Source organism: Perognathus longimembris, chromosome 4, assembly GCF_023159225.1.
Source record: "Perognathus longimembris pacificus isolate PPM17 chromosome 4, ASM2315922v1, whole genome shotgun sequence".
NCBI lineage: Eukaryota > Metazoa > Chordata > Mammalia > Rodentia > Heteromyidae > Perognathus > Perognathus longimembris.
In genome coordinates, this window is record NC_063164.1 from 83,943,586 (window position 1) to 83,963,969 (window position 20,384).

Here is a 20,384-nt window from a genome sequence, read left to right on the forward strand (position 1 = left end):
CTGAGGAGGCTGAGCAATCTGAGGATCTTAGTCCAAAGCCAGCCTGAGCAAGGAAGTCAATGAGACTCTTTTTTTTTTTTTTTTTGCCAGTCCTGGGGCTTGAACTCAGGGCCCGAGAACTGTCCTGGCTTCTTTTTGCTCAAGGCTAGCACTCTACCACTTGAGCCACAGTGCCACTCCTAGCCTTTTCTATCTGTGTGGTGCTGAGGAATTGAACCCAGGGCTTCTTGTATGTGAGGCAAGCATTGTACCACTAGGTCATATTCCCAGCCCTCTAGTGGTAGAGTACTAGCCTTGAGCTGAAGGGCTCAGGGACAGCACAGCGCCCCAGCCCAGAGTTAAAGCCCTAGGCGCATTAAAAATAAATAAATAATTTGAGTAGATTAGTAGATCTCATCATTGATTACCTTTTCAACTTCCCTGACTACCATTTCAACCATCTGCTTGCTTTCTTTGTGAGTCTTATATCCATGTACTTTAAAGCAGGGGTATTTGATAGACTTTCAAAAATGTAGAAATTGGTGACTTGTACAGGCCAGATTTGTGTTTTCAATAAGGAACTTTGAGCTGTTTTTATTTCTTTTTCCAGTTCTGGGGCTTGAACTCAGGGCCTGGGCACTGTTTCCAAGCTTCTTTTGCTCATGGCTAGCACTCAAGCCACAGCACCACTTCTGGCTTCTTCTGTTTATGTGGTACTGAGGAATGGAACCCAGGACTTCATGCATACTAAGCAAGCACTCTACGACTAAGCCACATTCCCAGCCCTGGGCTATTTGTATTTTTACATTATTATTTCTGTATTAACAGCTTAACTCTAGGGAAACCTAGTATGCAGCTACTTGCTTTTGGCTCCTCTTGCTTCCTCTGTCCAGCTGCTTCCTGTTAGTTGTGTGTGAATAGGTCACTCAGGTCCAGATACTTCATTTTCAGGTTTAATAGTATCTGTATGTAGCCAAATTGCTACAGAGATTGATACATTTACATTGACAATTTTTATATGACTAGTATACTTTAAGATCCTAAGTCTTACTTCTGTTACTATATAATCTTGGAATTTTACTTTTCTGGATCTCATCATTCCAAACTTTCAGTATCTGTTGTGTATGTTAAGACAAAATTTGTTATTATTATTTTTCCTTTTTAAAAAATTTCATATATATGACCTTGAGGTTGTTAGTGATTGATTGATTGATTTGCCATGTCAACTTGCTATGTCAGATTCACTTTCTAACCCAAACTGGCTTCAAATTCTTGATTGTCCTACTTCAGTCTCCATAGTTCTGGGGTTAGAGGCATGTACTATCACGCCAGGCTTGAGATTGTTTTCAATTCACAGCAGTTGAAAGAAATAATACAGAAAGAGCCCATGTATTCTAGATATTGACCTAGTATGATAGATTCCCATCTATAGATATACCTCATGTTGCCTTTCCCCTCCCCTCTTTTTGGTGCCACTGGGGTTTGAAGTCAGGATCTAGAGCTTGTTTAGCTGGTGCTGTGCCATTTGAGCTACACCTCCAGTGTTTTAATTTTTATTTTCCTGGTTATTTTCTAAATGAGTCTAGGAAACTTTTCTGCTTGGCTGGTTTCAAACTACAATCTTCTGGATCTCTTAAATAGCTAGGTATCCAAGCCTGAGCCACCTTGACCAGTCTTCAAGTTGTCTCAATATACACCACCTCAGTCTTTAGGATGTACAAACCTTTTCTGTGTCTGATTTGTCTATCTTTAGCACTGGATATGGTTGGTCAAGCCTATAATCTCATCACTGAAGCCTGAGGCAGAGGATTCTGAGTTTTTGGCCAAGCAGAACTCCTAGCAAGACCCTGTCTCAAAATACATAAATTTAACGTTCTACTTTACAATTTATTTGCATCTATTCTGCGGAAAATGTCTCATCTAATCAATTATTAGAAAAACAAGTCAAAGTACATTGTTCCTGTGACTAGTCTTTTGCTAATTATTTCCATAGTTCTTCTAGTAATATATTTTAACAATATCTGATATTTCTCAACATTATTTACTTAAGAGCTGGTGAATTCCGATCAAATTTAATTTGGGTCCAATTCATTACAAAAACACCAGTATTTCTGTAAATACTTGGAAATTACATTCTACTGGATTTTCCTTGAGTACGTTTCCCTAACCAATAATTGTTTTGGTAATTTTATTATTATATGATATTAAAATTAGATATTGCTAACTCTGAGACAGATAAAGAGTTGAGGTTATTTCCTCTATTTTAAAAAAAAAGTTTCCTTAACCTCTTTCCAGCCGTTTGCTCTCTTCATTTGTCTACTCCCCTCTCCTTGACCCAGTGACATTTCTACTTTGATAGCCCCTCTAAATTTAAAACATTAGTGTGCATTGAATAAAATCTTTTTTCTAAATTGCTGAACTACTCTCCAATTTTTGTGATTCAAACAGGATATATATTTTCTTTCATATTTAGTTCAGAAAGAAGACTAAACCTGAGTCTTCTGTTATTAATGTAATGTTGGTTACAACTGAATTTTTGTAGCAATTGAACTTACATAGTTAAACTTATTGGAGATACTTCTTTTATTTTAGTTGTAGAAATGAGTTACCATTCAACAATATGAATATAATACATCTTGATCTATGTCATGAAGTTCATCATTCTCCACAATCTCTTCCAACCCAAACCCTTCCCTCAACTTTCTTAATTTCATAGGCTATGCACTGAATATTATGACTACATTCTCCCCAACTTCTCTTTCTTCATCTACCCTCCTCTCCTTGACTCTTGCTTCAAACTTTTCAAGTGGCAGTTCCCTGATATTCATTTATTTTTGACTGAGGATTTACTTGAATTATTTCCTGCACATACCATACTTTGGTTAATATATTTGTGTACACTTGCATACAACCTCATGTGTTTACTGTACATTTATAAATTAGTTCTACCTTTCACATATAAGAGAAAACATACATCCTTTGTGCCTCTGGGCCTCCCTTATTTCACTTTACAGTTTTTTCCAGGTTGATTCATTTCTTTGTAAATGATGTAGTATCATTCTTCCTAATTAATCAATAAAATTCCATTGTATGTATGTTCCACATTTTCTTGACCCATTGAGGGGTATCTAGGCTGTTTTCATACCTTGACTATGGTGAATAATACAGCAATGAACATGGCTGTGTAAGCAGCTTTACTGTATCCTGGTTTGTAATCCTTTGGATAAATGCTCAAGTGGTATTACTGAATTATATGTTTAGTTTTTTTTTTGTTGTTGTTTGTTTTTTGGGCCAGTTCTGGGGCTTGGACTCAGGGCCTGAGCACTGTCCCTGGCTTCTTTTTGCTCAAGGCTAGCACTCTGCCACTTGAGCCACAGCGCCGCTTCTGGCCGTTTTCTGTATATGTGGTGCTGGGAATTGAACCCAGGGCCTCATGTATACGACGCAAGCACTCCTGCCACTAGGCCATATCCCCAGCACTATATGTTTAGTTTTTTGAGGACTCTCCAGTCTGCTTTTCAGTGTGGTCAACAAGGTTACATTCCCACCAACAATGTATTAGGGCTCCTTTTCCCTGACATCTATACCAGCATCTGTCGTTTATATTCTTTTTCATGTGTGTGCCAGTCCTAGGGCTTGAACTCTGGGCCTGGGCTCTATCCCTGAGCTTTTCTTGCTCAAGGCTAGCACTTTACCACTTCTGCCACAGCAACACTTCCAGCTTTTTCTGAGTAGTTCATTGGAGATAAGAGTCTCATGAGCCTGGTACTGGTGGCTCAGACCTGTAATCCTAAGTACTTAGGAGGCTGAGGTCTGAGGATTTTGGTTCAAAGCCAGCACGGACAGGAAAGTCCCCATGAGACTCTTATCTTCAATTAAACCACTCAAAAACTGGAAATGGCACTGTGGCTCAAGTGGGTAGAGTGCTAGCCTTGAGCACAAAGAGGCTCAGGGACAGTGCCTAGGCCCTGAGTTCAAGCCCTACCACCAACAAAAAAAAAAGTCTTGTGGATTTTCCTGTGATTTTTCTATTGTTTAGAGCTGGATATAGTAGGTCAAGCCAGCCCAGGCTGGCTTCAAACCTCCAACCTTAAATCTCAGCCTCTTGAGTAGGATTACAGGCATGAGCCACTTGTGCTGGCTGTTGTTTTGTATTCTTTATGATGGCCATTCTGACTGGGATTAAATGGAATTGTTGTTTAGCTTTGCATTTCCTTTATTGCCAGATATGTGTCTTTTGGCCACTTTTACTCTTTCTGTAAGTCTTTGTTTAGCTCATTTGCTCATTCATTAATTGGATTGATTCTTTAAATGTTTAGTTTCTTGAGTTCATTTTATTCTATGAATATTAGGCCATTGTATAGCTGGCAAAGATCTCCCCTTCTGTAGGCTGGCTTTTTAGCTTGTTAACTATGCCCTTTGCCATGTAAAAACTCCTTTGAAGCAGTCCTATTTGCTAATTCTTTGAATTTTCTGAGTTCCTGTAACTTTCCTCAGAAAGGTCCTGCCTGTCCCAATATGCTGTAATGTTTTTCTTACTTCTTCCTATAGTAATTTTATGGGTTTAGGTCTTTGATCCATTTTGAACTGCAATTAGTTCAGGGTGACAGGGATCCAGTTTCAGTTTCCTGCATGTGGATATCCATTTTTCCTTATACCATTTGGAAGAGGCTGCCTTTTTTTTTTTTTATCCTATGTTTTTTGCTTCCTTGTCAAATATTAGATGCCTGTAGTACTACATCTGAGTTTATCTCTAGGATTTCTATTCTGTTCCATCGGACCCAAGACCTGTTTTTGTGCTGGTACCAAGCTATTTATACCGTTATAATAAAGTTTGAAGTCTGAAATTGTCATAACTCCCACACTGCTTTTTTTGCCCAGGATTATTATTGTGATTTGGGGGCTCTTGTGGTTCCATATAGATTTTTTAATCATTTTCTATATCTCAGTGAAGACTAACATTAGTATTAGGATGAATATTACATTGAATTTGTAGATTGCCTGAGGCAGCATTGACATTTTCACCATATTAATACTGCCAATCCAGGGACATGAGAGACCTTTATACTTCTAATGTTTTCTTTAATTTCTTTCTTGAAAATTTTATAGTTTTCATCATAGAAGTCCTTCACTTCCTAGGTTTTGGGTATTTTTGTTGTTGTTGTTGTTATTTTGAGACTATTGCAAATGGAGTTGCTTTCCTGATTTCACTCTTCATCTTCTCATTGTTGGACTACAGAAAAGCTACTGATTTTGTTAAAGTTATTTATCAGCTACTTTGTTAAAGTTATTTTATCAGCTCTAGGAGCTAAGCAGGGTGGGGGGAGGAAGGTATAATCTCTAGGGTCCTATAGGTGGAGAATCCTGTCATCTACAAATAGGGATAGTTTTACTTCTTCCCTAACAATTTGGATCCCCTTTGTCTTTTTCTTGTCTTAGGAATCCTAGTACTGTTTTGAAAGTGGGTGGAGAAAGTGGACATTCTGGGACTGGGAATGTGGCTTAGTGATCTAGTGCTTGCCTAGCATGCATGAAACTCTGGGTTCGATTCCTCTGCACCACATAAACAGAAAAGGCCAGAAGTGTGGCTCAAGAGGTACAGTGCTAGCCTTGAGCAAAAAAAAGTTGGGGATGGTACTCAGGCCCTGAGTCCAAGCCCCAAGACTAGCAAAGGAAGGAAGGAAGGGAGGGAGGGAGGGAGGGAGGGAGGGAGGGAGGGAGGGAGGGAGGGAGGGAAGGGAGGGAGGGAGGAAGGGGACATCCTTGTCTTGCTCCTGATTAAAGAGGAAATGGTTTAGTTTTTCACCATTTTGTACGAGGTTAGCTATAAGTTTGTCATATGTATCTTACTTACCATTATTATAGATAGTAGTATAAATGAGAAAGCACTTTAAAATTATTTTTTTTAGGAAAACCATTTGTCTTCCATTAATTAGAATTAATTAGAACTGGGACAGTGCAAGGGAAGGGGTGACATTTTCCAAAAGGAAATGTAGTTTTTATGTGACTTATGTAACTGTAATTCCTCTGTACATCATCTTTATAATAACAAAAAATGCTTTTTAAAAAATATTTTAAAATATTTTAAGACACTAAAAAAAATTGATTAGAGCCCTTTTGTTTTCTTCATTACTGAGATTTGAACCAAGGGCCTGTACTTGCTAGGTAGGTTCTCTAATACTTGAACCATCCTACCAGTATTTTTCCTGTAGGTTATTTTCTGGCATAGGGTCTCCCATTATCTTCCTGGGAAAACCTAGCTGTGATCCTTCTATTTGTGCTTTTCTATGTGCCTAGAATAACACATGTGCATCACTGGGACTGGCAATTGTGCTTTACCCATAGTGAGGATGAGATGTACCACCCTACTTACTGCACCCAGACATTAGCTGAGATACAATTTTGAGAAATTTTTGCCAGGAGTGGCTTCAACATCAATCTCCTAATTTCTACCTCATTAGAAGCTAGGATTACCAGCTTGAACCATCCATATAATTAAAGCATTTCTTATATGATTTATATATCCACATTGTATACATGACTCATTAATGAGTGACATAATTTGAAATTAAAACTGAAATTTCCATTTACTTTTATACTTATTCATCCTATACCCTTGCTGGTTTGGGGTTTTTGTTCTTTTGTTTTTTTGCTTTTTGTTTTGGCTGTTCCAGGTTTGAACTCACTTGATCCACGCCTCTGGTCCATGTACATTGAGGTTCAGTCTCTTCGACAAGGACATTTCTGCTGGAGCTGGCCTTGAACCACTAACCTTTGGAGCTCAGCCTCTTGCATAACTAGAATTAACAAGTATTAGGCACTGGTGTCAGGCTTGTGTTTAAAAAAAAAATCTTACTTGAGAGTCTATTAAGACTTTTTTCAGCTAAAGAACTTTAACTTCATTGCTTAGTTTTAAATACAGTTTTTGAGCTAGTCTTGATAACGTAAACCCCATACTGGGGTTTTGAACACATATCTTTGCATTTACTGGCAGGCACTCTATGACTTATGTCACGTTCATCTTAAAAGAAATACATATGTGCGTGCATGCATGCGTGTGTGTGTGTGTGTGTGTGTGTGTGTGTGTGTGTGTACTTGTTAGTCATAGGGCTTGAACTAAACTCAGGGTCTGAGCACTGTCCTTGAGCTTTTTTGCTCAAGGCTAGTGCTCTATACCACTTTGAGCAACAGCTCCACTTCCTGTTTTTAGGTGGTTAATTTTTTATGAGTCATGGCCTTTCTTGCCTAGGCTGAGGCTTTGAACACTGATCTTCAGATTTCAACCACTTGTGTTGCTAGGATTACAGGCATGAGCCACCAGCACCAGGCTTAAATATTTTTTAAGTTTTTTTGTTTTGTTTTGTTTTGTAGTATTGGAGATTTAACTGAGGGCTTTGCCCTTAGCAAGTCAAAATATGCCTCTAGCCCTTAGATCTCAATCTTATATTTATCTCATTCTCACATGTACTCCATCAACAAACCCTATTTGGCTCAACTTTGATATGGTTCCTGGATCTATAATTTCATTGTTGGGATACTTTTTGCCTTATCTGTTGCAGTGTGATAAAAGGCTTACTATTTCCATACTTCTTCCTTTTGGACCATTGAATGCTCCATTGTTCAGCTTCTTATGGGTGTTGCTGTTAAGAGGGTACTGAAAAATGCTCACTCATTGGTATTTATGATGAATTGTGATGAATTTATTCAGACAAATCTCAGCCATAAATTATTTTTAAATCTACATGCATACTGAAGAGAGAGGGCTTTGTTGACAAAATTTGGGGGGCACATTTACCCTTGAATTCCTGTTAGTAGCTTAAAACTCTCCAGTGTGTGCTTTCCAGTAGAAATTTGAGTGAAGGTAAAAAGTTCTGCATGCTCAGTGTTCAAAATGGGAGTCACAGGGCTGGGAATATGGCCTAGTGGTAAAGTGCTCGCCTCCTATACATGGAACCCTGGGTTTGATTCCTCAGCACCACATATATAGAAAAAGCCAGAAATGGCGCTGTGGCTCAGGTGGTAGAGTGCTAGCCTTGAGCAAAAAGAGAAGCCAGGGACAGTGCTAAGGCCCTGAGTTCAAGCCCCAGGACTGGCAAAAAAACAAAACAAAACAAAATGGGAGTCACTAGTTATTTGTAACTACAGAGGACTGGAAACATGGCTATTGTGACTAGAAAACTAATATTTTAGATTGATTTTTTTTTTTTCAGTTGTGGGGCTTGAACTCAGGGTGTGGGCACTGTCCCTGAGCCTCTTTGTGCTCAAGGCTAGTGCTGTACCCCTTGAGCCACAGTGCCACTTGCAGTTTTTGAGTGATTAATTGGTGATCTCCCAAACTTTTCTTCCCCAGTCTGGCTTTGAACCTTAGTCCTCAGATCTCAGCTTCCTGAGTAACTAGGATTACAGGCCTGAACCAGAGCTGCCCTGCTGAGTGATTGAAGTTTGAACTCAGGACCTCACACACTTGCTGAGCTTTTCTGCTCACTATTGGTGCTGTACCACTGGAGCCATGCTCTGGTTCCAACAGTAGAGAATTATACCTTTTAATTTTTTGAGGAAAGCAGTACTAGGATCTGAACTAGGGCCTCAAGCTTGCTAGGCTGTTACTCTACAACTTAAGCCACACTTTCAGCTTTATTTATTTTACATATGCTGTTGCTATGTAGTCCAGGCTGGTTTCAAACTCATTGTGTAGCTATGGTAGACTAGAACTGGCTCTGCTTCTTTCCTGCTTCCTAAGTGCTGAGATTATATGCATGTGCCATTATGCCCACATTAAAAAGAATAAATTAACCAATTGTGATTAATTAATTTTAACTATTTTCCAGTTTTGGGGCTTGGACACAGGACCTCATGCTCTCACTTGTTGATTGACACCTTTTGCTTTTTGTTGTGTTTTTGGAAATAAGAGTTTTTTAGGTTTTTGTCTATCTGGGCTGGTTTCAAACTAGATCCCAGCTTCCTGAATAGCTAGCATTATAGACTAAGCCACTGGAACCTGGCTACAAAATGAATGTTTAATTTTATTTAATTTTAACTGAATTTAGACAGCCACAAGTGGCTAATGTTATTAATTTAGCTATATTCTTAAACTAGACTTTAAAACTTAACAAGGTCATAAGTGATGTGAATCTTATCTATCACACAGTGGTTTTATCTCGTACCATTCTGCCCATTGGTCTTTCTGCCTCTCAGAAACATTAAGTCTTTTCTCAATTCAGGACCTTTGCCCCGATGGTCTCTGCTAGAAGTGCTTTTCTTTTCATTTTGAATGTGGCTGGCTCTTTACATCCTTCGTACCATTACCAGATGTCACCTTCTAAGAAAGGTCTATCATGGTCAACCTATCTAATGTGGCAGCTCTCTCATAAATTCCTTGTAATATTCATGCTGTGTTATAGTTATTTGTCATGTTTATTTGTTTGTAGTATTTTCCTTTAGAACATAAGTTCTGTGAAGGTATGGGCGTAGCTTCTTTATTGTGGCTTGTAGTATCTTTTTGTTATTAATAGTAAATATTCTATGCGTGTATGTGTGCACATGAATGTGTGCAAGTGCACACATGCCAGTAATGGCGCTTGAACTTAGAGCCTCATAATCTTACTTAGCTTTTTGCTCAAAGCTGGTGCTCTACTACTTGAGCCACATCTTTACTTCTAACCTTTTGCTTGTTTATTGGAGATAAGAGTCTCAAATTTGTCTGCCTGGGCTGGCTTTAAAACAAGATCCTTAGATCCACCTTCTGAGTAGCTAGGATTACAGGCATAAGCCACTGGTACCTGACAATACTTGTTTCTTGTTTTTTTTTTTTTTTTTTGCCAGTCCTCGGGCTTAGGACTTGGGGCCTGAGCACTGTCCCTGGCTTCTTTTTGCTCAAGGGTAGTACTCTACCTCTTGAGCCATAGTGCTACTTCTGTTTATGTGGTACTGGTTGCTCATGTGTGTAATCCTGGTTACTTAGGAAGTTGAGATCTGAGAATTATGATTCGAAGCCATCCTGGGCAGAAATGTCACGCTGAGACTCCTATGTTCAATACTACTCAAAAAAGTCGGAAGTGGCTCTGTGGCTCAAATGGTAAAACACTAGCCTTGAGCACAAAGAGGCTCAGGGACAGCGCCCAGGCCCAAGTTCAAGCCTCAGGGCCAGCAAAAAAGAAAAGAAAAGAAAAATACATTTATGGAAATCCAGTATGTGAAGAAGGTGCTAATAAGATAGATTTTATTTTGTGTATTTGGCTGATTATATAAAATTAATTTTAGCCAGATAGGGTGTCTATTTCCCATATTCTTAGTTATTCTCAAAGATAGTGGTTGGAGGTCAGCACAGAGAAAAGTTAGTGAGACCCCCATGAGCTGGGAGTTGTAATACATACCTGTGATTGAGCTGCACAGGAAGTGTTGCTAGGAGGACAGGAGATCTCAGACTGGCCTGGAAAGAAGTGAGGCTCTAAATTAAAAGTAAGCTAAAGTGAAAAGGGCTAGAGGCATGGCTCAAATAGTAGAGTGCTTGCCTAGCAAGCCCATAGACTTGAGCTTAAGTCTTATTCTGTCAAAAAACTAGTTCACTATTTAATCTTTTATAGCAAAATCAGATCAATTTAGTTGTTACAAATTTAGAGTACATTTAAAATTTTTCTAATTATTTTAACATTTACAAAATGTGATATGATAAGAAAATGTATCTATAAAAAGATCAATTACAGGGCTGGGAATATGGCCTAGTTGTAGAGTGCTCGCCTCTCATGCATGAAGTCCTGGGTTCAATTCCTCAGCACCACATAAAACAGAAAAGGCCAGAAGTGCTGCTGTGGCTCAAGTGGTAGAGTGCTAGCCTTGAGCATAAAGGAAGCCAGGGACAGTGCTCAGGCCCTGAGTCCAAGCCCCAGGACTGGCAAAAAAAAAAAAGAATAAAATAAAAAACCATGAATTACAGGGGCTGGGAATGTGGCATAGTGGTAGAGTGCTTGCCTAGCATGCATAAAGATTCCTCAGTACTACATACACAAAAAACACCAGAAATGTGACTGTGACTCAAGTGGTAGAGTGTTAGCCTTAAGCAAAAGAAGCTCATAACAATGCCCAGGCCCTGAGTTCAAGACCCAGGACTGGCCAAAAAGAAAAAAGAAAAAAAGAAAATCAGAGCACATTTTCTCTTGTTTAAAAAATTACTGAATGGGAAAGGGAATATGGCCTAGTGGCAAGAGTGCTTGCCTTGTATACATGAAGCCCTGGGTTTGATTCCTCAGCACCACATATATACAAAAAGGCCAGAAGTGGCGTTGTGGCTCAAATGGCAGAGTGTTAGCCTTGAGCAAAAAAGAAGCCAGGGACAGTGCTCAGGCCCTGAGTTCAAGCTCCAGGACAGACCAAAAAAAAATACTGAATGGAATATAGCAAAAATTTTATTTACCTTATAGAAATCTAATTGACTCCTAATTTTTCAGAAGTACATTTACCAGATAAAAGAAGAATATGGCTATATTGTGGTCTAAAGTGAGATACAAGATACTGCTCGTAGAGAATGCACTAAATAATTGCTTTTGGATTTAACTTTTTATCATTTTTAAAATTTTATTAGAAACATGTATTAGGGGGCTGGGGATATAGCCTAGTGGCAAGAGTGCCTGCCTCGGATACACGAGGCCCTAGGTTCGATTCCCCAGCACCACATATACAGAAAATGGCCAGAAGCGGTGCTGTGGCTCAAGTGGCAGAGTGCTAGCCTTGAGCGGGAAGAAGCCAGGGACAGTGCTCAGGCCCTGAGTCCAAGGCCCAGGACTGGCCAAAAAAAAAAAAAAGAAACATGTATTAGCCCATGTTAATTGAACAAGGAGGGATTTCACTGTGACATTTTCATATGTCCTGATGAAATTTATAGCATCTATCACTTTCCCTTATCTCCCTCCCATATTTTTATATTTATTTATTTGTTTGTTTGTTTGTTTGTTTGTTTTTGGCCAGTCCTGGGCCTTGGACTCAGGGCCTGAGCACCATCCCTGGCTTCTTCCCGCTCAAGGCTAGTACTCTGCCACCTGAGCCACAGCGCCCCTTCTGGCCGTTTTCCATATATGTGGTGCTGGGGAATCGAACCGAGAGCTTCATGTGTAGGAGGCAAGCACTCTTGCCACTAGTCCCTCCCATATTTTTAAAACAATTTCAATAGGTTTCATTTTTTGATTTCCATACATGCAAATAAATTTCTTAAGCCATATTCATCCTCATTCACTATCTCCACTTACCTTTCTCTCTTTCTTTTGGTACTCACTCCTTCAACAAAGCTAGCATTGAATAATTGATTTTGGACTTAGCCCTTTGAATTTTCCTAGTAGCTCAATCAAGGAATATGATTTAACTAGTCTATCTATAGATAGTATATCAAGTAATGTTATTTATGTGTGATTCTATAATCTTAACAACATTAACAATATTGATTTTCTTCACATTTCTGTTTCTCTTTCTTAATTTTTAGAATCACAATGCCTACAGTTCATAACCCAAAAAAGTCTCTTACACCTCGGATTTCTTGTTTAACAAGTGAATCCTATGAGCAGCTGGAATTTTTGCCTGACAAGCTAAGAACAAAGCTACTTCCATTCCAGAAAGATGGCATCATTTTTGCCCTCAGAAGAGATGGCAGGTAAAGTACATTTATAATGCATACTAAAAATGTTAAGTTCTTGGCAACTGTACTAAACAACCAGAAAAAACCTCTTCAAATCATTAAAAAAAAATAGTCTTTCTTTAGTAGAATTGGTTGTGACTAACCTGGCTTTATTAACTGTGGTTAACTTATGCTGCTGATGGAAATATACTGAACAAATTCTAATTGCTTAAGAAAGTATCTTTGAGTATCAAATATTTAGTTACTAGATATTCTCAGTATCTCTTATATTGACAAATGTCTAGATTATGTTTTTGTCGGTCATGGGACTTGAACTCAGGGCCTGGGCACTGTCCCTGAGCTCTTCAACTGGAGGCTAGCACTCTACCACTTGAGCCGCAGTGCCACTTCCAGTTTTCTTGCAGTTAATTAGAGATGAGTTTCCCAGCCTTTCCTGTCTGGACTGGCCTTGAACCGTGATCCTCAGATCTCAGCCTCCTGAGTTTAGAGATTTAGAGGTGTGAGCCAGCAGCACCTGGTGATTATGTTTATATATATATATGCATACATATTATATATAATTATTGCGTTTTTATTTTTTCTCTTAGATTAGTAACCATTGGTGCTTATATTACTGCTTATATTTTATTTCTTTTAGTTTGTACTGATCCCAGGACTTGAACTCAGGGCCTAGACACTATCTATGAGCTTTTCTATTCAAGGTTAGCACTTTACCACTGGAGGCACAGCTCTACTTCTGATGTTTTTACTGCTTAATTGGGAAGAGTCCAGGGACTTTCTTACCTGTGCTGGTTTGGAACTGTGATCCTCAGCTCTCAACCTTCTGAGTAGTTAAGATTATAGGCATAAGCCCCTGGTGCCCAGTTGTACACACACACACACACACACAGACACACACAAAATACATTTTATTTCTTTTCAGATTTCAAAATATTTATATTATCTCCTCAACCATATTGGGCCATTGGATGGTTTTCCATATATTTTTCTTTTTCTTTTTTATTAATTTATTTTGTAGTTGTTATTGTAAAGGTGATATACAGAGTGCTTACAACCACATAAGTCAGGTTATGCGTACAATGCTTCTTGATCAGTGTCACCCCTAACATCATTCTCCCCCATCTTTCCTCTCCCATCCCTACCCTGAAGTTTTGTTAAAAATTCTATTATCTCTAAACATTTTTAAGTACACCTTCTTTAGCACACACACAAGAAAAGAGCCACATTTAATTTAGCAATAAACTTTCCTAATTGGAAACTTCATTACAGTGTAAGATCAAAAAAGCTTTCATAGCAACATTTGACTCCTGAAAACAGGAGGCAGGAAGGGAGGGAAAAGTGTTAACAGACATTTGCCACACAGATCATTAACTAATGACAATTTATTAAAATTACCAGTGAGATAATTAAACAAGAATATGTTGAACTACACAAAGCATTTAGTAAACTTTTTAGTTAGTAGACAATTCAAACTTTTATTTTAGAAATTGATTATATAAAAAATGTTCAGTCATTTTTTTCCCTCTAATATAGTTGCTTCAATACCAGAACGATACAATTACTAATTACAGCTCAGGTATTTTGGAATTTCAGCATAGTAACCTTAGAATTGTTCTCTTTGTATATCACTGATGTGGCCACAAAGCCAATACTAAATACATACCGTGATTACTTCTTGGTTCAAATTTCACATGAGATACCTGCAGAACTTATTTAAGACCAGCAAGCTAAAAACTAATGCTGATTTAAATACCAGGAGGTTCTTTGGAAAAAGTTGCTGCATAAAAGGAAAAAATAGGATTAAAGGCTGACTAGTAATAGGTGCACTAGAAAGATATGGTCTGTGGTGTAAGGTCCACCCCCAGGAGGGCTCCATGCAGTGCCCCCCACCTGTTTAAGTCTGCAACCAGTACCTGTGTTACCTAGGTAACTGGCACACCTGAAAGCAGTTACCTCCCACTTCTTTGAGTTCATGTCCAATCCACCTGGCCATATCTCCTGCCTTCTCTATATAATCTTGCTCAACGGGAGTCCCTGCTCCCTTTCCTTTTCTCTTACTCGCTTGTTCTCTTTGTCTCTTCTTCCCTTCTTCCTTCCCCTCTGTCTCCCTATGCCTCCATCTTGTGTGGGCTGGCTGTTTGCTCTCCCCCCAATAAACTTTCTCCTGAACCATGTGGCCGGTTTCCTTTCCGGTGAGCCTTACATCTGGTGCTGAGACCCCGGTGGAAACAGAGTCAAGAGTCGCTGGATGCCCTCTTCCCTCTTCTCTTCTGAGGGTTTAATCCACCTCCTTGGCCACCCCTCCTTGGACCAGACTGTCAAGTCAGAGGAACCTCACTTTGAACTTCTCACCTTTACCATTGCTGGCTACACATCCCCACACCATGTCCTCTCCACATCTGGTGAGTGACTCGTGTCTACAGGTCCTCTGTTTGTCTGACCACATCAGAGGGACCCCAGTGCCTTTTTGGCCAGTCTGTTCTCATTCAAGGATGCCTGAATGGAGACTTTGACTCTACCTCCTTATGAACCCCCCCTCTACATCCTTATGGGACTCCTATGTCCTCACCAGACTACTCCGTAAAGTCAACATGCCTCATAGGCTAGAAAATCAGCCTCAGTGACCCACCTTTTGGCTTGTTCTCTGGAAAGCGATGCAGGCTGGGGTGCAGGGACCCTCCTCTAGGTTCCCTTTCAAAGGCTAGCCATTCTGAGTTTGATCTACTACACAAGCCAAAGGAAAAAGTGGGCAGTTTTAGAGACATAACACTGACAAGTATTTGTGGTCATTTCCTAATAAGTTACAGCCCCACCTCATAAGACTTCTTCCAGGCTTCATTCAAGGACCACCAAGGGACAGGTGATGCTTGCCTTCTCCCAGAGAGGCCACATCTCCACCTTTTACCCCTAATGTTGAGGACCCTTGGCAGCAGGAAGTATCCAGAGAGAGTCAGCACCCTTTTTCATAATTATTAAAAGGCCAGAATGTAAGGTCCACCTCCAGGAGGGCTCCGTGCAGATGCCCTCCACCAGTTTAAGTCTGTGCCCAGTACTTGAGTTACCTAGGTAACTGGCACACCTGGAGGCAGTTATCTCCTTCTCTGAGGTCACATCTAATCCACCTGGCCATATCTCCCACCTTTTCCTATATAATCTGGCTCAACACAGTCCCTGCGCTTTCCTTTTTTCTCTTACTCTCTCTTGCTCTTTTTTTCTCTTTTTTCCCTTCTTACTGGCCCTGTCTCCCCTCACCTCCATCTTGTGTCTTGTGTGGGCTGGCAGTTTGCTTTCCCCCAGTAAACTCCTTTCTCCTGATGTGGCAGAGTTTCCTTTCTGGCTTACCTTACATGTGGTATGTAATCTGCAATTACTATTTGTAAGAAGGCAATAAAAGGGGCTGTACAGGAAACACATTTTAAAAGAACGATGTAACATTTAGTTAAAAATAGTTTATATAAATATTTGAGGAACACTTTATAATATGGGATTTGTAAATCCCCCTGTGGGACCACAGAATTAAAAAAAATTCTCACTTTCTAATCCAATCTATTATCTTGCAAAACACACCTTATTGAGAAAGAATCTTTCAAGCTAGGAAAAAAAAAACAGCTTATCAGAGCTCTTAAACTAGAGCTGCTATTAGAGGATAAGGAAACTGAGTTCTCTGAATAGCAGGTCAATATTATCTGACCTTACAGAGGACCTCTAAATTAAAATAAAAAAAAAAACTAAGCTAAAAATATGCAAGAAAAACAAGGAATTTATATGTACATTCTTGGCTGCCATGATTTATCTTTTTGTTCAAATCCAGTAAAACAAAATCTCATTTCTTCTTTCCGTATTTGCTTAGAATATATTTATGTTTCTATTTAAATTGTTATTATAAAGGTGATGTACAGAGGGATTATAGTTACATAAGTCAGGTAAGCAGTAAATTTCGGACAACGTCTCTCCTTCCCTAGCTTTCTCCCAGTTTTTCCCTCTCATCCCAGCCACAAGTTGTATACTTCATTTTAAAGATAATGTCTAGTAAGTACTATTGCTACTCACCCTTTGTCATTTGCATTTCCTCAGAATTATTTGAGCAAGTTATTCTCTAATATCAAAATACCTATTTAAGGAATTCTTAAACTAAGTGAACCTTTTCTTTTCTCTCTGGAAATTGGTATAAAAGAATTTTTTCCGTTTATTAACAAAAACAAATACCTCCTCTAGCATTTGCTCATCTCCAATTTGAGATTGCATCCGACTTTTAAAGTAGTGAAGCCAAACAGTACTAGGAATGAAAGATGTTCTGTTTAATATTATGAAATTTTCAGTTCCCTTTATCTTTTTATTATAGTGTCCACAGAACCTTCAAAAATAAAATGCATGCTGGGCTCCGGTGGTGCACACCTATAATCCTAGCTACTTAGGAGGCTGAGATTTGAGGATCTGGTTTGAAGCAAGCCAGGGCAAGAAAGTGTGAGACCCTTATATCCAATTAATCACTCAAAAATAGAGGGGAAGCTGATGCTCAAAGAGGTAGAGTACTAGCTTTGAGCAAAAAAGCTCAGGGCCAGAGCCCAGGCCCTGAATTTATGCCCTAGGACTGACTAAACAATTAATTAACTAATTAATTAATTGAAAATGCATGGAATATATGAAGGAAAAATATGCCCAAATCAAAAGGATATTTTTGCTAGTTTTGAAATTACTATAAGAATTAACTCAGAAGGTTTGGTTTGCCTCTAAACGCTCTAGATCTTTTAGCAAATTAACTATCAACAGTTACTTGTTTTGTTTTAAAAGTATAACTTAATATTAGAAAAAATATTAGATTTCTTAGTTTATGCCAATGGTACCATCATCTAGTATGACTGGCTTTTTAGTCAAATCTTTAGGTGTCTAGTTTAGAATATATTCTGACATGATAAAAGATGTGATTTCTATTGATGTGGCCAAAGTTTTCTCTAAACTCTCACGTGCCATATATTCACAATGCAAGTAGATAGCTGAAATTTTAAATGAGAAATCAATTTTATTACAAACTTTAAATATACATATTAGAATTTTTTTTCTTGCTTAGACACTTCAAAATAGTAGTAATTTCACAAAATCTACAATCCTGGCATGTAAAAATTTGAAACTAGGCTGGGAATGTGTTCTAGAGGTAAAGTGCTCACATTGTATACATGAAGCCCTGGGTTCGATTCCTCAGCACTACATATATAGAAAAAGCCAGAAGTGGCACTGTGGTTCAAGTAGTAGAATGCTAGCCTTGAGCAAAAAGAAGCCAGGGGGTAGTGCTCAGGCCCTGAGTTCAAGCCCCAGGGCTGACAAAAGCAAAACAAAACAAAGCAAAAAAACCCAAAATTGAAACTTAACTTAAAAGCTAGCAGATCAAAGGAACAGTATCAACACATTTAAAATAATTAGTGTTTACAAGATATTAGTAGGATCATTATAAACCCTTCACCTAGTTTCAAAGCTATATAAAAATAACAATCAAGAATAAAATCCTTTTATATTAAAATGTTCCAATATCTTTTCTTTAATGTTTTTATTAATAATTACAAATGTAAAGAAACACTCTGCCAGGGGCTGGGAATATAGCTTAGCGGTAGAGTGCTCGCCTTGCTTGCATGAAGCCCTGGGTTCGATTCCTCAGCACCACATAAACAGAAAAAGCCCGAAGTGGTGCTGTGGCTCAAGAGGTAGAGTACTAGTGCCTTGAGCAAAAAGGAAGCCAGGAACAGTGCTCAGGCCCTGAGTCCAAGGCCCCAGGACTGGCAAAAAAAAAAAAAACACTCTGCAAATTTTTATTATTATGAATATGATTCCTCTTTGTTCAAACTTCACAAATGAGGAACTTTACTGCAGGAAACGAATTATAAGTAACAGTGCACTTTTAGGCATCAATACGTATGTCTGATTTCAGTCTGATCAGGACAACACATTAAATACATTAGAAACACAGACATTCCCAGTAGTGCAAAAGTCCAGGTTTCTCTCATAACCATTCTTTAGTTAAATTTTCAGTGTTTCTTACCTAAGGTATCTTGGTTAGTTCAACTGTTTGGACTTATTGTTAGTCCCAACATATATTACCTGTTCAGTTCAGGCTTACCACCTACAAGATGAAAGGAAATAAAGCACACAGGATATGGAGATCTTCCATCAGTATATTATAGTTGATTATAGTTTGATATTATAGTTGGTATTTACAACTATACGTGCTAAGCTGAGGATACTGTTGAAGTAGTTCTTTCTTAAGTTCATTAAGTGAAATGCCCTGAATTTCCTCACCTGTTAAACCAAGCAGTTAATTCTTGTCAGTTTTCACTAAAATGAAAATATTGTATGTGTAAATTGTGATTCTAATATGACCTTGATTTACCCAATCCACATAGTCACATCTTCTTGGGGAAAGGACATTTATAATGTTAGTATTTTTTGCTTCTTTGTATAAGCTGAACTTTCTCAACTTTTCCACTATATAATCAGAAACATCACAACTCACCAAAGAGTCACACATTTTCTTCAGGATGTTAACTGATTGCTTTTTTTTTTTTTTTTAAGAGTTGACATGTGGCACCTCAGTTGGTGAACACGGTGCTCTTGATCAGTCTCCCTGTCCCTCATTTCCCCCATTGCTCCCAACCCACCTCCTCCTCTCGGTGTTCTTTTTTTTTTTTTTAATACTATTTTTTTTGCCAGTCCTGGAGCTTGGACTCTGGGCCTGAGCACTGTCCCTGGCTTCTGATTGCATTTTTAAGCTCACGTTTATGACAAACTATTTGACTATGATTTTCACCTGCTTTATGGTAACTTTTTCTATTTGATTTCCTTCCTTCCTTCCTTCCTTTCCTTTCCTTTCCTTTCCTTTCTCTCTCTCTCTCTCTCTCTCTCTCTCTCTCTCTTTCTTTCTTTCTTTCTTTCTTTCTTTCTTTCTTTCTTTCTTTCTTTCTTTCTTTCTTTCTTTCGGCTTGGACTCAGGAACTAAGCACTGTCCCTGGCTTCTGGCTTCTTTTTGCTCAAGGCTAGCACTCTACCTCTTGAGCCACAGCACCACTTTTGGCTTTTTTTGTTTATATGGTGCTGAGGAATCCAACTCAGGGCTTTGTGCATGCTAGGCAAGCACTCTACCACTAAGCCACATACCCAGGCCTCTTGATTTTCTTTTTTATTTGTAGCATTTAATTTATTTACTGGTTTGAAATTAGGGTCTCATGCTTACTTACATTGCTTTTTTTCTGCTGCTCTACCACTTGAGCCACTTCCCCAGCCCTGCTTTTTGTTGGTTATTTTTTTTTATTTTATTTTATTTTTTTGGCCAATCCTGGGGCTTGGACTCAGGGCCTGAGCATTGTCCCTGGCTTCTTCTTGCTCAAGGCTAGCACTCTGCCACTTGAGCCACAGCGCCACTTCTGGCCATTTTCTGTATATTTGGTGCTGGGGAATCGAACCCAGGGCCTCATGTATACGAGGCAAGCACTCTTGCCATTAGGCCATATCCCCAGCCCTTTTGTTGGTTATTTTGAAGACAGAGTCTCATGGATTTCCTACTTGGTCTGGCCTTAAACCATGAGTCTCTAGGTTTCAGCCTTCCTGAGTAATTAGGATTATAGGTTTGAGCCACTGGCACTTGGTTTTGTTTTTAAATTTTTATCATTCAATGAAAACATTTTTTTGTAAAAGTCATTTTGGGAAGTGCTACAGCAATGATATAGACTAATGCCAAATGTTATTTATGATATTTTATATGTAATTTATTTCTTTTCTTTAAAATAAGTTGATGTTG

General features: G+C 38.7%; 1 protein-coding gene across 7 annotated transcripts in view; it reads left to right on the plus strand.

Annotated features, from left to right (window-relative positions):
• Zranb3 (zinc finger RANBP2-type containing 3) overlaps positions 1 to 20,384 on the plus strand; it is a 207,078-nt gene that overhangs the window by 7,126 nt on the left and 179,568 nt on the right. For 6 of the 7 annotated variants that reach the window (XM_048345569.1, XM_048345573.1, XM_048345575.1 and 3 more), the window contains exon 2: positions 12,449 to 12,616. In XM_048345569.1, coding sequence (XP_048201526.1) covers positions 12,456 to 12,616 — 161 coding nt within the window. In that variant the 5' untranslated portion in view covers positions 12,449 to 12,455. Of the gene's footprint in view, positions 1 to 12,448; positions 12,617 to 20,384 lie in introns of those variants that run through there. The other variant, XM_048345576.1, reaches the window with a different exon arrangement.